Genomic DNA, 17,025 nt, shown 5'->3' on the forward strand with positions numbered 1-17,025 from the left:
CTGTGGAAAATTTTGTTTATTTAAATTCTTACATTTTGAGTCTTTGTAATACTTTGTCAAAATTTCTTTCCACGCTTGTTTGACATGATAATAGACACCTCTTTTGTCTTTAAGGTAGCCATATACGTTGTATACGTTGTATACAACGTATATGGCTACGTTAATATAGCCATATACAGCCATATACGTTGTACCTGAGCCATGGATGCCTTTGTTGTTGTTATTTTTACAATCTTTGAGCGTAGATACTGGAACGTCATTTTTGAATGCAGCTTTTCTCGGTGATGTTTTATTTTCTTTCATATCAGTTAATGGGGCTAGTAAATCGTCTTCCTCGCATGCTTTTGTTTTTTTAGTTGATATGTTAAAGTAAGCGAGCTAAATTGAATTGAATGAGTGATGATTATATTGAGAAATAATATAATAATTGGTTTTTAATGAGTAAGAGATGATAATACTAACAAATAACATTACAGTTCATTTTTAATTAAACCGGAATTAACACTTAGTTAATTAGATAAAGATAGGCGCTTAGTCATTTGCGAAAAACTAAACTAAGTAATTAATCGAGTGTGCGGCTTTATCAGAAAAAAGAGTTTCTTTCACTTTTTTGATTTTTTATTTAACTTTTTTTTCTAGCTGCATAAAAATTATACTATCAGAATTAAAATTAAATTTCCAACAAGATAGTGCTAAAATTATTTTTATATCAGTTTCGGTTCAAGCGTTATTTTGTTCACAATGATAAAAAATATATAAAAAATTTTGACTCACCGTTAAAGTTGTATAAAAAAAGAATAAAATGAAGTTGAATCGACAAATAGTTTTATCAATTCGAATAGAGGAGATAGTTCTGTATTTGAATCTATTTTTATTTTTTTCATAGCCATATCCGTTTATTTTTATTTGATAATTTCGATCAGTGTGCGGAATGATATGGCGTGCGTTTTGACCCGGTTTTACTCTATATTATGTTTGTTTTACGTTTTTTTTTTGTTTTAAAAAAAACAACAAAGAAACTTGATAGTTCAGCTATCGACGGACTTGCTAATTTAACAAAACATTTTTGCACCCTATTAAATCTTTGCTAAGGAATCATTATCCATCAATTAGAAAACCTTTCCTCTGTAATGAAATACATGAATGTGTTAAATATATCAAAACTTAATTCGCTTCAAATATTAATATTTATGTATAAATATAAGAATAACTTGCTGCCAAAAATACAATCTTCGGTCAAATAGTAACCATAACTATCAATTGGGCAGAGTAAAATCACAAGTGTCAAAATTCTCAATTTTTAACCAAGGTCCGTCATTATGGAATCAATTAAAAAATAACAATATAAAAGATTTGAAAAGCACTTCCTCTTTTAAACGACAAATGAAACTGTATCTCCTAAACTTTTGATATATATGCGAGTATGTTTATATATGTTGGTGTAAGTATGTTTGTATATGTGTTTGTGTATGTGTACATATGAGGATGTATATGTGAGTTTTTATTCTTCACCTAGTATTTTTCAGAAAAAATATTTTATTGCAAATTTACTAAAGCAGTGTGGGCTTTAAATGTTATTGTAAAGGGGCTCTATGAAAAGGTTGTGATGACACCAGTCATCCGTATCCTCTTTGAGCCCCTGTCTGTTTTATATATATTCTTTGTGTAACGTAAAAGTTTCATTGTAATTTTATTATTTTATTTTTATATAAACAGCGAAAAAAAAAAAAAAAAATTACACAACGCTAAATTTATTAAAAAAAATAAAAGTAGAAAATCACAGGCTTTTTTACGCGTCGATTTTCATTAAACTTAACGGGCTATTTTAATTTTTCAAATAACTTAAGGTTTGCGAAACTTATAATTTTTGTTTTGTTTTGTTTATTTAGTGAAATTTAGCGTTGCATAATTTATGGGCGATCTCTTAAGGGGCAATTCTCATAGGGCTCCCCCCCCCCCCTCTTGAGACGCCACCGTCTTTTTAATGGCCTATTTAAAAAGTATTGTTTAACAAAATCAGTATTTTCTTTATGTCCCGTATTTTGTCCAACTTTGTTTCCCTTGACTCAAATGACACGGCTGACTTTTGAGCAATTCTTGACATATTTCTTGGATTTCTGCACCAAATTTTATTTTTATTTTTACGAGTTATTTCTTATTACCATAGTACTATGAGGGCTTTATCTACTTTATATTACAACAAATTAATAAAAGATTCGATTACATTCACTAAATTGAAAAAGTGGACAAAATAATTTGAAAATTGTCGTTGTTTTTAAAAGTTTCGTTTACCGTTAACATATCCATGACAATTTTTCAAAATTATTTTTTTCTGCTGTAAACAAGAAGCAGTTAACGAAAATGAAGGTGATTCATCCTTCTCACCAAAAAGTGAAATATTTGTGGTTTTTTTATGACTTTATCGAAAAAAAATTTATTTAAAATTTCTTGTTGTGTTATTTTCCGTCTTCAAAATATCTTCTAAATGAGTAACCAAAATCTTTCTGGCGATGTTTATGAAATATCAAAGTCACATGTTAAAGACAAAGAAATCAACATTGCTGAGAGCTTTGCATCACACCTCTTAGAATGTATACCTTATTTTAGTTATTATTTCTATAGCAACATATATTTTCATTACATAATATTAGTTTTTTTATTAATAAATGATGTAAAAAGTATTTGTAACTTTTATAGTATAATCAAAAATCCATAAAATACCAAAGCTTAAAATCATGACAATTTCTCTTCTTCATTAAAACCAATTGACTCTATTGATTACTGGGTTGAAAATTTTTGGGTTGTTACTGTTCTTTTAAAAGTTTAGTTAGTGCAGCTAATAATATCAGTATTATTTTTATTATTGTTAATGCTACTACTACTACAATTATTATTATTATTATTATTATTATTATTATTATTATTGTTATTATTATTATTATTATTATTGTTATTATTACTATTATTATTATTATAATTATTATTATTATTATTGTTAAGTTGTATGTTTTTACTTTAAATTAGTACTTGTACTATTTTTTAAAGTTCTTGTAATTTTACAATTTATTTCATTTGATCTGAATTTAAAAACTTGTTTAGTATACTTTTTACCAAGGTAGCAATTTTAAAATACAGGTCAAACCAAATCTAAGTCAAAATCTATTACCAGTCAAACCAAATATTTAAGGTTTTTGTTTAATCAAAAATTATAGTTAAAACTTTTTGTGAGAATTAATTTGAAAATATTAAAGATTTTAATTTTTGTTTCAATACATTTTTATCATCAGGAAAATAATTTTTTGTCTTTTTTACTGTTGTTATTTAATGATTGTGTTTTCCACATTTTGTTTTTTTGAATGTTTTTAGGCTGCAGTTGCAATCTTGTAAGATGTCTTTGCACATACTCCAAGCTTTATTTTGCAAATTTTTTCTTTATGTTATTTACATCACATGGTGTAATGTAAAGAATGCTTAAATTACTAGAGTCAAGACTAGATTCATTTAAACGTATTTTAACTGTGACAAAGAACCTTTCAGCAAATTTCTGAGCATGCTTTTTCTTATAACTTCAATTGTTATTAATTAGGTCTCTATTTTTTTTAAGTTCTAAATTAAAATTTTTAAACACATCAACTAACATTCAAATGATTGGTGTTTTTTTTAAAAGGGTTTTTATAATTAAAAAAAAAAAAAGTTTAAAATAAATGTCTTAAATTTATTGACTTTTTTGAGATTATAAAACTGCTGTTTGCTTACAATTACTAGAAATTAAATTAATTAATTAGTAATATATAATTGAATAATTGAGTATTTTTAATTAAAGAAATTTTAATAAAATTTATACATGATCATAATAAAAATTTAAGAATTTATTTTTACAATGATAGTGCAAAGTAAACACTTGAAAATAACATCTTTTTAGAATTTTGAAAAATTTAAAATTCGAAATAAAGGAGACTAAACAATTTTTAAAATTAAAAAATCAATTTAGTGTTATTTAACAACTAATTTGGATGCCTATGATTATGAATATGTTCTTTATATTTAGGGGACAAGGGGAGGTGCAACTTCTCCCCTAACCCTCCTCCACCCCAAGCCCCACTGGATTTGAAAAAACAAAAAAACAAATATTGAATTACAAAAATTGTAAATAAAATAAATGTAATTTATTTTATATAAATGTAAAAAAAAATTATTGTAAGTAATAAATGCAAATAATATTACTACAATATTATATTAAACGTTTATTTTTTAAATTTATTTTGTTAACAAACTGCATAATCTGATTTTTTTTATCAAGTTTGCTTTTATCATCAGCAATCCCTTTTCACCAAAATTCATAAAAGCAAACTATATAATAATTATTAATATATATATATATATATATATATATATATATATATATATATATATATATATATATATATATATATATATATATATATATATATATATATATATATATATATATATTGCATGTTTTTTTAAATATTTTTATAATTTTTGATGAAATCTCTTTATTATTGTTGCTTTTTAAAAAAATATCAAATGCTTCAGTATGTGTACAAACTTTTATAACTTATTCTATTTGAACTAATAGGAATAAAGTGGTAATACATCTTTATGCCAGAAACTGTTTGAACCATCTAAATATCTCTTTTTTTTAAATGCTCAAGACAATTTCCTTCTTTGAAAATAACTTTAAACAAATGCCAGTTTGGCTTTACATAAAGATTACATTGAAGTATCTGCCCATTAGTTACTTTTAGACTTTCTAGAGAAACTTTTCTTATAAACAACTCCACCAAAACCATCACAGAGGGATTTAGCATGGCTGGTAGCAAAAAATACTCATCCAGTATTTAAATCAAAGCCTCTACTGTGATGACAAAGTTTTCAAATTGTGCTGCACAGCCAATTTAAAAACTTATTTAAAAACAATTTTAAAAATTGTGCAGCTCATGATCTATAAACTCTTTTATAACTTTTATTCCATCTAATTGCATCAGTTAAAATTTTTGTATTTTGATGATCAATACATACACATACATTGTGAGTACATGATGTGTTAGTTATAATGCACCACTTACATTGTGTTGGTTGTAATGCACCACTTATGTTGTGTTGGTTGCACCACTTAGATGCATTACAACTAATATCTTTTTTTTCTGGCATTCTTCTTGGAAACTCATCTTTTTGATAAAAGCTAATCACTTGTTTGATTCTTTCTGGTGAAACAGGGTTTCTAATTTTTTTTCCTGTCATTGATAGAATCCCTTTTTCATTTTAAACATAGCCTGAAGTTTAAACAAAATACTCGGACACTTTAATTTGATATCTTTTTATGTGTCCATGATTCTGGTGCTAACCATAAAGTGTTAACATTTGTACTTTATGGTAATAAGAGTTGGTTACAAAAATCTTTGCAACTCTGTCTATAGATTTTATACATTAAAATGTTTAGATCATGATCTTTCTAAGTTATTGTTAGAAATGGTGCTGTTTGTTTCTGCTGTTAAAGAAGCTTCATTGTCATATGCTAACAAAACCATTTTTGCAACTCTGTCTATAGTTTCATCAAAGTTTTGTTTTGCTGCAGGTATTTTGCTATTTTTTGAAACACTTTTCGATTTGACTAGTGAAATCTCAAGCAATTCTACAGATATCAAACTTTTTCCCTCTTTTTGATTCTCATTCCTCCTGCTAAGTAAAATCGTCATCAGTTTCTACTGCTTTTTTGTAAAATTTGCTGCAGGAATTCCAACCTGGCATGTATATTTTTGTAAAACCTTTACCCATTCTGGAGAAATCTTTACATTGCTTTAAAAAAACAAATTTGAATAAGTTTTAAAATTAACTGAATTAAATTTCTTTTCATGAATATATTAGTTCTGGTGTAACTCTTAATAACTTTGTAATAAATGTTCAATTATTATATAGCTATTAATAACTATGTAATAACTTTTTTTACTTTTCCAAAAGGGTTGCAACACTTTTAATTTATTATATTTTTCGTAGAATAATTTATCATTTAATATATTTTTCGTAGAATTGCTAATATTAGGAGCATATAATTCTAATTTTAAATTTAATTTTTCTTTGCTGTTCACAAGAAAGATGGAGTTGAATAAAACCTTGTTTTTTAGAAAATCCAGTTTTGTGACAATAATTGTTGAGAATTTTTCAAATTTCCATTTCTCCATATTTTTCCCATTTCCCTCTTTGGATGCCCAGGGTTATGAATTGTCCTAAACTAGTTATTAAATAACATTATATTGAAATTTTAAATAAAAATAAATAAAAAAATGTTTAAAAGAATATTCTCCTTCATTACAAAGTTTAAGTTTTTTAAAATTCTGGTAAGATGTTATTTTTGAGTGCTTACTTCAAATATTATAAAAACATCAAATATTATAAAAACAATGCGCAAATCTAATTTTTTTAATAGACCTAAAATAAAGTAATGATATACAATCAATATTTTCCTCAGGGATTCAGTACTCCTTGTTATTTACTTTTTTGTGTGCTTGCAGAATAGTTTAATAAATTTTATACATAAAACTTCTTCTTAAAATAATTAATGTTTTTTTAACTTTCTTAAATATTTAGATCATCAAATAAGCTATGCAGACATTAGTAAACATTCTGATAAAAATGTACGTATTATGAATGGAAAGCAAAAAATCAATGTTGTGCCTTTAAAATCACTTCGTTGGCAAAATGGAAGCAAAAGAGCTTTAAATGAAAATTCATCTGATGAGGATAATGATGGTGATGATGAAGGTTTAGTATTGTTTTAAATGTGTCTAATCTTGTGTTGTTTATTTTCAAAAGTAAAACTTTAAAAAGGTTCATTCTAAATTTAAAAAAGTTCAAGTATGGAGTGAAAATGATAGTGTTACTAACCTGTTTTATAATGAAACAAGTAGTAAACATAGCTACAACATATTTTTAATATACTAGAGTTAATTTGTTTTAAATATAAAGCATTGTTATATCAAAATCTATTTAATTAGTTATAAAAACTTTTTTTAGTATAAATATAGTTTATGTAAAATGTCTAGTATGCATAAAGGTTCTTTAAAGAGTTGAAGAAATATTTATTAATTTCTTTCTTTTAAAAACTGTTATTTTGATGAGGTATGGGCAAATAATGCAAAGATTTACAATATATATATATATATATATATATATATATATATATATATATATATATATATATATATATATATATATATATATATTATTAAATAATTATTATTAAAATTTACAATATAAAAATGTTTGAAGTGGAGATGGTAAATAATCTCTTTAATGGTAGATCATCAACCAAAATATATTTATGGTAGAGATTTAAAAAAATATTGTGAAGGAAAAGTAACTTCACAAAATTACTTGAACATAAAAATATTAACATTTTTAAAGTAAAAAACACACTTATTGATCAAATTTTTTATAGGAAGTAAATGAAAAAATCTATTTGTTTTTTAATAAATAAACAAAAAAAATTGCAAAATCAACATTAAAAAAAACATCACAAAAGAAAAATCTCAGGAAAACATATTGTGAACAAGATAATATACTAAATAGAATAAGAATAAAGTATTTTTAGTTAATTACAAATCAATGATGTTATTTGTAATTTAACATTGAACAGAATCTAATAAAAATTGAGTATCTTTGAAATTCATTTGCAATCAAGTGTATAGTTGGATCTTTCACTGTTAAAAACCTTATTTTTAAATGAGTTTAAATAAAAGATGAATGAGTCTAACATGAGTTAGTTCAAACATTTTTTAAATCATTTTTTATAACTTGATTTATTTTATGATTTAGATTAACATGACACAAATATAGTAATGCTATTAGAATATATCACTGCTGTGCCTAAGTTAAATAAAACAATTTTATAATTACTATTAATAAAAATTTTTTTAATTATTAGTAATAATCCAAACAGAAAAAAGTAGCAGAATGATTTTTTTTTGTTTTTGCTTTATTAAACATCCTTCATACATATATAATGCCTGGCCACACCTAAACTATCAGTTGATGCATGTGCTAAAGCTGTCACAAATGGCTACTTTATATGATGTCATCACTTATCATTTTATATGCAGATAAATCTGCATTTATTGATATAAGTTTATATAAGTGTATCTATTTATATATAAAAGCAAATAGTATGTATAATTATTTATAAAGATTTTTATATTATTATTTAGATATTTAGATATTTTTAGATATTTTCAGATATGTAGACATTTAGATATTTAGATATTTAGATTATTATAAAGAATTAAGCTTAGAATTGGAAGTTCATAGAGAGTTTAAATTTTGTTTAGAATATGTATTTATGCATTATATATGTTAAACTAGTTTTCTCTAAAAAATTCTCTATAATAATTTTAAATTTCAAATTTTGTTTTAGTTTTGAATTTTAATGTTTAATTTTTAAATAAAAATTCGATTCATATTTATCAATAAATTTATAAAACCAAATATAAAAAAGCGATTCATCAGTGACATTTCTTAGATACTCTAAAGAATACCTATATATTATTTATTAGCTTCATTTCATTGAATGAAGTAAATTTTTATTTAACAGTTCTTTTTTATATAAAGTTGAGAAATTTTTTTTAAATTATTCAATAATTGTAACATTTTATTTTTAATGCAAATTTTTTTTTTACATTTTACAGTTGTTTTGTGCAGGACAGTTAGGCTTTTAAATAGAATATTAGCTTTTTATGTTATATTGGACAGTTAGAGTTTTATATGGGCTTATATACTTGACTTTTCATAAGATGTAAAACAGTTACATTTATATTGAATTAGGCAGTTGAGTTTTTATAATAAATTAAATAGATTTTCATATTTTTTTAATTTTGAAGTATTTTCACATATAAAATAAATATTAAGCAACAATATTATTTAACAGAGTTGTTTATATAATATTACAATAACAAGCATTAGTAACAAATATTATATAAAAATAGCTTAAAGAAGTTTGGTAGGTATTTTAAGTGAAAAGCATAACATGCAACAGATGTAAACATAACAGATGTTCACAAGAGATTTTTTGTTTGTTTGCTTAAATGTACAATGAAAGATTTATTTAAGGTTCTATAAATTTTGTGGTTTTATAATGGTAGATATATTTTGTAGCTTATATATGTAAAGCTTTTTATACAATGTTATTTTACTCAATGTTTTTTTTTATAATTGTTTTTATGCTTTTGTTTATTGTTTGTATAACATATATTTTAAGGAAAAGTTATGATTTTTACTATGAAAAACTAGAAAAGATGAATCAAAGTGAACAATGAAGAAACATTTTTTATATTTGATTGAATTGTATTGTTGAATTGAATTGCATTAAAAAATTTAAATTTAAATAAAAAAATTTAATTTAAATATTTAAAAAATAAAATATCTTTATAAAACTTTTGTTTTGTTTTTAATAAATTGATTTTACCTAATTATAATTAAAATCTTTTATTTAAAAATAAATTTTATTTCCATATTAAAAAATTGTCAATAATTTTCAGAATTTGTATTTTTAACTACATGATTCTGTAGATCATGAAACTTTTTATAGAAAATATGTAATTTGCAATTCTGTTTATTGTTGCTGTGTTTTAGTTTGATTGTTATTCTTTTGTTTATGTGGATTGAATTTTTTAACTTGAACTTAAAACTTTAAAATCATGTTAAATTGAAGGTTTACTCAAAAACTGTATTTTCATTTAACAAAAACTTCTCAAGAACCTGTTATTTTTTATACTGAAAATGTTACACATAAGTTATTAAATTAGTATAAATAACTTAGGGGTAATATTTTTGGTTCAAACAAAAACATTTTAAATATTATTAATACTAATATGATTTATAGAATATTTTTAATGTTATTTACTTAATACTACATAAAAAAGTTCTTCAAATAATTGTAACAAAAAAAAAACTATTAGGCATATTGCCATACATATGTTGCCATATTAAGTATATCGCCATTTAGTAATGCACTTATCTAATTTCAAACCTGGATTTAAAAGTGAATACAAAGCCTAAAATTAAAATATTATTTTAATGTTTTATGGTATTAAATTTATTTATAAACAATTGTTACCATGGTAAAGAGTATTAACAATCTTATAGCAAAGAGCCTTAACTCAACTACTATATCACTCATGCCATGGTAAATATATATTATGTACAGCCAATTAAGGTTAGTAGCGTGAAGTATTGATAAAGTGAAGTTTAAGGTTAGTTTCTTTGTACTGTTTAATTTATTAGATATGGTCAATATACAGATGTGAAAGTTTATTTTATGCTATAGGTGTAATATGGCTGAATGTTCAATGATTTGCAAAATGGTTTCAAATTATTTAGATTTTCATTTTTTATCTAGTTACATTGCTAGTTTTTTTAAATCTCTGTCTAAAAGTTTGTTGACATTAAGTTGTTCATAATTGGCATGCTAGTCTTTAATTAGCTTGGTTGTTCTTTTTATAATCAAAACTACAAAGTTCATTTAATAATATTTATTACAACAATTTAGATATGTATTGTCTTCAGCATAAATTATGTTAAGATGTTTACTTAATTATGAAATATCTAATGATGATATCTCCATTATGAAGTATCTAGTATTGTTTCAAACATGAATCATCTAATTATAATTATAGAATGTCTAATAATATACCAGAAATATAAGTTAATTATTTTTTAATTACAGCCTTTATTAGATTTTACTAAAAAACATTTAAAAACTTTATTTTTGATAGTTGCATAAATCATTTTATTTTTTAGACTTTCATTAAAAACACTAAAAATCTTTCTTTTTTTTAAATAGTTACTTTAAGCTCATAATATATAATGTTTTATAGTTACTCCTCATATTCTAGGAAACTTAGTAAAAAGTTTGTTGTTTGTTTCATATCAGCTCTTTATAATCAGCTGGCTTGATTTATTCTTTAGATTTATTAGATAAGGTAAAACATAAGAATAAAAAGAATGTTAACAGTAGACACATAGAAACACAAGTTTATCTGGCCCTAAATAAAGCTATACAAAAACCCTAAAATAAGCAATATTTTTTGTTAAGTATGGTATTTAACGACTCAATCAGTTTTTTGAATAATGTATGCAACCAAAATAAAAGACAACAAAAAATGTTTTGGCTCAAAGGTGGGTTTCAACATGGTATTTTTATTATGCATAGTATTAATAATATGGTTTAGTTGCTTTTAAAAATTATACTATTACTTATAGTTGTAAATGTTAAGTTTACAATGTTATGGTTACAATCTATTGTTATTGCCTTGCATAATATGACATTAATTTATAATAATTAGTTGCTTTGTCAATTTTAGGTGATCAAGCTCCTCAGACATCTGCATCAGAAAGAGTAAAGTTTATTTTGGGGTGCAGTGATAAAGAAGATGGAAAACCTCCTCATGAAAACCCTCAGCTTTTTACAGAACTTGAAGAGTTATTTGTTTATGTTGATGGCAACGAAGAATGGAAAGAAACAGCACGATGGTTAGTTTTTTTAAATTGTTATTCAATATAGAATTATAGTTTTTTTAATTTTTTTGAAATGAACAAAAAGTGCTTTAATACAAGTCAAAATTTTAATTTTTAAAAAAGGTTTAAATATGAAGAAGATGTAGAAGAAAGTGGAGATAGATGGAGCAAGCCACGCGTTGCAGCTATTTCACTTTATAGCTTGCTAGAGCTAAGGAGTTCTTTAATGGCTGGAACAGTAATTCTTGATATGGATGCAAGTACACTACCAGACATAACTAGTGAGCTACATTACTTATATAAATAAATAAAAATTTTCAGGAATAATTTGTGACCTTTTTGTCACATTTTTTTGTGTATTGTGTTTTTTAGACTGCTTTTCTAGAGTTTTTAAGAACCATATTGTAATTGTACCACAGAATGGTTCAATTGGGATTGTAACTTGAGTCTATTGTTAACATGTATGCTTAAATGATGCGTAGTGTTAAACACTACGCATCATTTAAACATTATATTAGTGAAAATAATCATTATTTATTATCTAAAAATAATCTTCATCACTTAAAAATACTATTGTTATTAATTAAAAAATATTAACTAGGTATTATTATTAAGTAATGAATTATTATTAGTAGGTAATAAATTATTATAAGGTAATAAATTATTATTAAGTATTAATTATTATTTGGTTATAAATTATTATTAGGTATTAAGTACTAGAACAAATTTGATGAAATTTTATTTTAATGTTGTACGTAATAAAATGTTTAGATTTTTACGTAACTATCAACATAACATCATTACATCAACATAACTATCAACATGACATCATTACATCAACATAGCAGTGTTAATACTAGTTAATTTTTAACTATTCGTTACTGATTTTATTTTTGCAAACATTTTAGAGTTCTTATTTTTGTACTAGTAATTTTTACTTGATGCTTTTTTTTGTTGTTGTTAAATTTATTATTATTTCAAACCTAAAAGTATGAACCTAATTTACTTGATATATAAATAAAATTGATATTTAAATATAAAAGGATGCAAGGCCAACAGCATTTACGATTTTTGTTTTGTTTATTTTTTTACTTTCATATTGTGCTTTTTTATTTTTGTTGTTTAAGGTTTGAGATCTTTTTTTTAGGCAATCTTCTAAGCAATCTTGTGGCAAACAACAAACTTGATGAATGTGTTAAAGATAAAGTTCAAGAAACACTTCTTCGAAAACACCATCATCACAAAGGCAGCAGTTTTCGAAGAAATCTCAGTAACATTATAAGTAGACGATCATCACGACCAATACATAGTAACATATCATTATCTAGCAAGTTAAATCTTTATGCAAATTTACCTTCTGCGCAATTGAAGATGCAGCATTTTGATAGCCACTCTGATGTCTCTTCAGTTCAGATAAAAACATGTCATGATAATGACACATGTAAAGAATTTTCTTTAACAGAAACTCAATTTCATAAAAAAAGTTATCCAAGTTTAACTCATACAACAACTGAATCAAGTTTTATATCAGTTTGTAATCAAAGGGTCTCAATACAGGGTCATCTTGTTTATCCTTCTCCAGGAAATGACTCTGATGCAGATGCAAATGAGAAAGTGAGTATAAGTTATGATAGCATAATAAAGTTGTCTCATTAAAGCATTAAGTCTAGCTGCTTAAAATAACCATACTTCACTTATGGTTCATGTATGTATGTATATATATTTGTGTGTGTTTTAAATTTTTTTCATGAAAGAAACTTTTATGAAAAAAAAATTATGAAAAAATCTCTTAACTATATTTATTTGCTACCCCAATGTTAAAATTACTTTTTAATGTCACCTAAAAGTGAAAACAATTAATCTAATTTTCCAAGTAAATTAAATTTATTTTTTTTTAAAAAAAAAAAAAAAAAAAATGCAAAAGCAACAACTTTTATGACTAATTTTTATATTTCTTAATAGAGTTTTTATTTTCATATTATATTATTATATTTTTTTTCTTTATTTTTATAAAATGTACATACACTGAATGATATAGCCATGGGCTCAGCAGAGTGTACATATATTGGTTAGGGTTTTGCCAGGCAAATTTTCAATTTGAATTCAAAAAATAAAAGTTATATTACATTCTTGTCTTGCTTTTTAATGTTAAATTTAAAGCTACATATTAGACAGGTCCTGTGAGTGTCTCACAAACTTTTGTCATGAAATGTTTTAAATCAAACACTAAAAACCCAGACTGGAATAAAGTTAAAAACATCATAAAGACTTTTTTTTTAATAGAAAAAGTGCTTGTCCGCACCAGAGACATAAATCACTAAGTATACACTCTGGTGCTCCTATCCCTAAATAATTGAGTTGGCAAATATACACTTTACTGTTAGTAAAAATAAAACTTGATAAATCTAGAAAATTAAATTGGAAAAAAATGATTATATATATATATATATATATATATATATATATATATATATATATATATAATGTATATATATATATATATATATATATATATATATATATATATATATATATATATATATATATATATATATAAATATATATAAAGTATATATATATATAAAATATATATATATACTTTATATATATTTATATATATAAAGTATATATATATAAGTATAAAATATATATATAATATATATATATATATATGTACATAGAATATATATATATATATATATATATATATATATATATATATATATATATATATATATATATATATATATAATTAGTCGTTAAAGTTGCTTTTATGATTTTTTTTTTTTTTTAAGAATAACATTTTAACAATTAATTTAAACATAAAGATTATTATGAAGATTATTATGAAGATTTGCATTAGTGTTAATAGTCAATATTTAATAAGTTATATTTTTTTACTATGAAAGTTTCTTTAGCTTACTAAGCAAAGATTATTTCATTTTTGATGTTTTATTTTTTTCAAGCCGTCTCGGTTAAAGAATTTGCTTTCACCTAATGCAGAAGCATCCAGCATTTTAGTTGGTGAAGTTGATTACTTATTACAACCTATCACTGCCTTTATTCGCCTTCATAATAGCACACTGATTAGAGATCTTACAGAAGTTTCAATTCCTACTAGATTTTTGTTTATTATGTTAGGACCACGACTGAGCTATGGTAATTACCATGAAATTGGGCGTGCAATATCTACATTGATGTCAAATGATGTAGGAAGAATTGTTTTTATTTAAAAAATTGCTGTTAAAAGTTTTTTTTTTTTATATTAAAAAGAAAATAATTGACTATTTTTTAATGATTAAATTGTCAAATAATCATTCATTAAATCATAATTTTTAAATTAATGTTTTTATAAATATTTTATAATCAAGTTTAAGCTAGGTCCCTTTATCTCTTTCATCATCAGTTTCACCCCCTTCATCATCCTTGGTTTTATCAAATATACCAACATTCTTTAAAAATACAAGGTGAAAGATGAAAAAGATTATTTTTTGCTAATCTTAGATTTTCCATGATGTGGCATACAAAGCAAAATCTAAAGAAGATCTTATTACAGGAATTGATGCATTTTTAGAACAAGTATGTTTCTTTTTTTCTGTTTATAGTTTTGTATAAACAAGGTTTTGTTTTGTGATTTCAGTGTATAAAAAACTACAGAGTTATAGTATTATTGTCATTTTGTCTCTGACATCTTGTTTCTGTCATCTTGTCTTCAACTTGTTTCTGTATATACAGTTTAAAAAGTTTCTTTTTCCTTTTTGTTTTATTTAACATGGAGCTATTCCGGATTTAAATTAGTCTAAATAGTCTTACTAGTTAGTATAGAGTGTATTTAAATTTGCTTGCAAAAAAAAAAAAAAAGATTTTTAATTAGATATAATAATATAGATATAATAATATAAATTAGATATAATAAGAAAAACTTTTTATTTAACTTGAATCAATAAACATTAGGTTACTGTTATTCCACCTGGTAATTGGGATATATCAGTTAGAATTGAACCTCAATTGAACAATCAACACAAAGAATCTAAAAGGTTGTTATCAGAATCAAACAAAGCAGAAATTTCCATTGATCAACTTGGAAGCGTTGGTTCTACTTCCTTAGCATCTGACTTAGCAACAGAAGAAAATAGTAGCTCTAACACAGGAAAGCACTCTGTAATTGGAAAACAGTGTAGTGGATTAGTATCTGATTTGTGTGCAAGGAAAAAGCGTACAAATGATATTAAAGATGGTTTAAACATAAAATGTATTGCAGCTTCAATAAATATTTACTTGCTTCTTTTAGCTTTTATAGCAACAGTTGGAGATCATGAAAAAAGAACTACTAATAACTTCATAGTAATTACTTTTATTGATTTTATAAAAAAATATTGTTTTCTTTCTTACTTTTTTATATTCTATAATTCTACAATAATTTTGATATCCTTTTATATTTTTTTAAATCCACTAGATTATTGCTAAAACATTTTGTTGAAGTAGTATAGCATTTTACAAACTTTTTTTATTTTAGGGTGTGCGTGAACATTTGTTATCATTTGGTATAAATGGCCTGTTATTTGCTTTGTTTGGTGGTCAGCCTATGTTGGTTATGTGCTATACCCTCCCTATCATGGTATTTGATAAGCTTTTATTCTTAGTTTCTCAAGATTTGGACTTTGAGTTCTTATCTCTAAGACTATGGGTTGGCATATGGACAGCTATTTTCTTAATAGGTTGTGTTATTCTCAACGTTTCTACTTGTATTCAATATTTGACACAGTTTACATTAGACATTTTTGCTGTCGTACAACCACTGGTTTTACTGGGGTATGCTGCATATTATATAAGCATCATGGTTATAGATATATCTAATAGTCCTGGTATGTTTGTTAATCAAAGCTGTTTTTGCTTACACAACTTCTCGGACTCTAATGTTATAAATCTTTTTATAAATAAAACTGAAATTATGGATAATATACACTTTCGTGATTGCGTTGGCAATGGTATGAAACTAATTGGAAATGCTTGCAATCATGGTGTTTCTTCGCTAACTTTGCTTGTGCTTGTTGTATCCATTTTTTTAGTCCTTATTTTGGCATCTTTTCAGCATTTTAGCTGCTTTCCTAAATTGGTATTATTTTTGTATAATTTTATATTTTTATTTTCTATATTTGTTGATTTTTAAAGTAAAAATCAAAAAATGTTGAAAATAAAAAATTTTTGTGAAAAATTATTTTTTTAATATTGAAAAAAATATATATTTTTTCACAATAATTTTTTCTGACGAAAAAATATTATTCACGTTTTTTAATTCTTTTTTACATTAATATGTATATATATTTTTTTCTTTATATAAGATGACAAAATAATAAATAATTTTTAAATTTTTTGAAAAATAGCTGCAAAAATAAATTTTGATTAGCAATATTGATGCTATTAAAAGAAACAGAAATAGTTTATATTAAGGAAATTAACCAATTATATTAAAGTAAGTTAATGAGTGAACTAAAT

The 17,025-nt window shown here is 23.9% G+C and overlaps 1 protein-coding gene across 2 annotated transcripts in view; it reads left to right on the top strand.

Moving 5' to 3' along the window:
• Positions 1-2,286: 2,286 nt before the first annotated feature.
• The window catches only part of LOC100212319 (sodium bicarbonate cotransporter 3), a 28,493-nt gene continuing 13,754 nt past the window's right edge, over positions 2,287-17,025 (top strand). The window contains exons 1-9 of one of the 2 annotated variants that reach the window (XM_065790596.1): positions 2,287-2,591; positions 6,610-6,783; positions 11,376-11,544; positions 11,653-11,810; positions 12,677-13,143; positions 14,496-14,738; positions 15,034-15,108; positions 15,484-15,873; positions 16,046-16,645. In XM_065790596.1, coding sequence (XP_065646668.1) covers positions 2,486-2,591; positions 6,610-6,783; positions 11,376-11,544; positions 11,653-11,810; positions 12,677-13,143; positions 14,496-14,738; positions 15,034-15,108; positions 15,484-15,873; positions 16,046-16,645 — 2,382 coding nt within the window. In that variant the 5' untranslated portion in view covers positions 2,287-2,485. Of the gene's footprint in view, positions 2,592-6,609; positions 6,784-10,905; positions 11,191-11,375; positions 11,545-11,652; positions 11,811-12,676; positions 13,144-14,495; positions 14,739-15,033; positions 15,109-15,483; positions 15,874-16,045; positions 16,646-17,025 lie in introns of those variants that run through there. The other variant, XM_065790597.1, reaches the window with a different exon arrangement.

This window comes from Hydra vulgaris, chromosome 02 (assembly GCF_038396675.1).
Source record: "Hydra vulgaris chromosome 02, alternate assembly HydraT2T_AEP".
NCBI lineage: Eukaryota > Metazoa > Cnidaria > Hydrozoa > Anthoathecata > Hydridae > Hydra > Hydra vulgaris.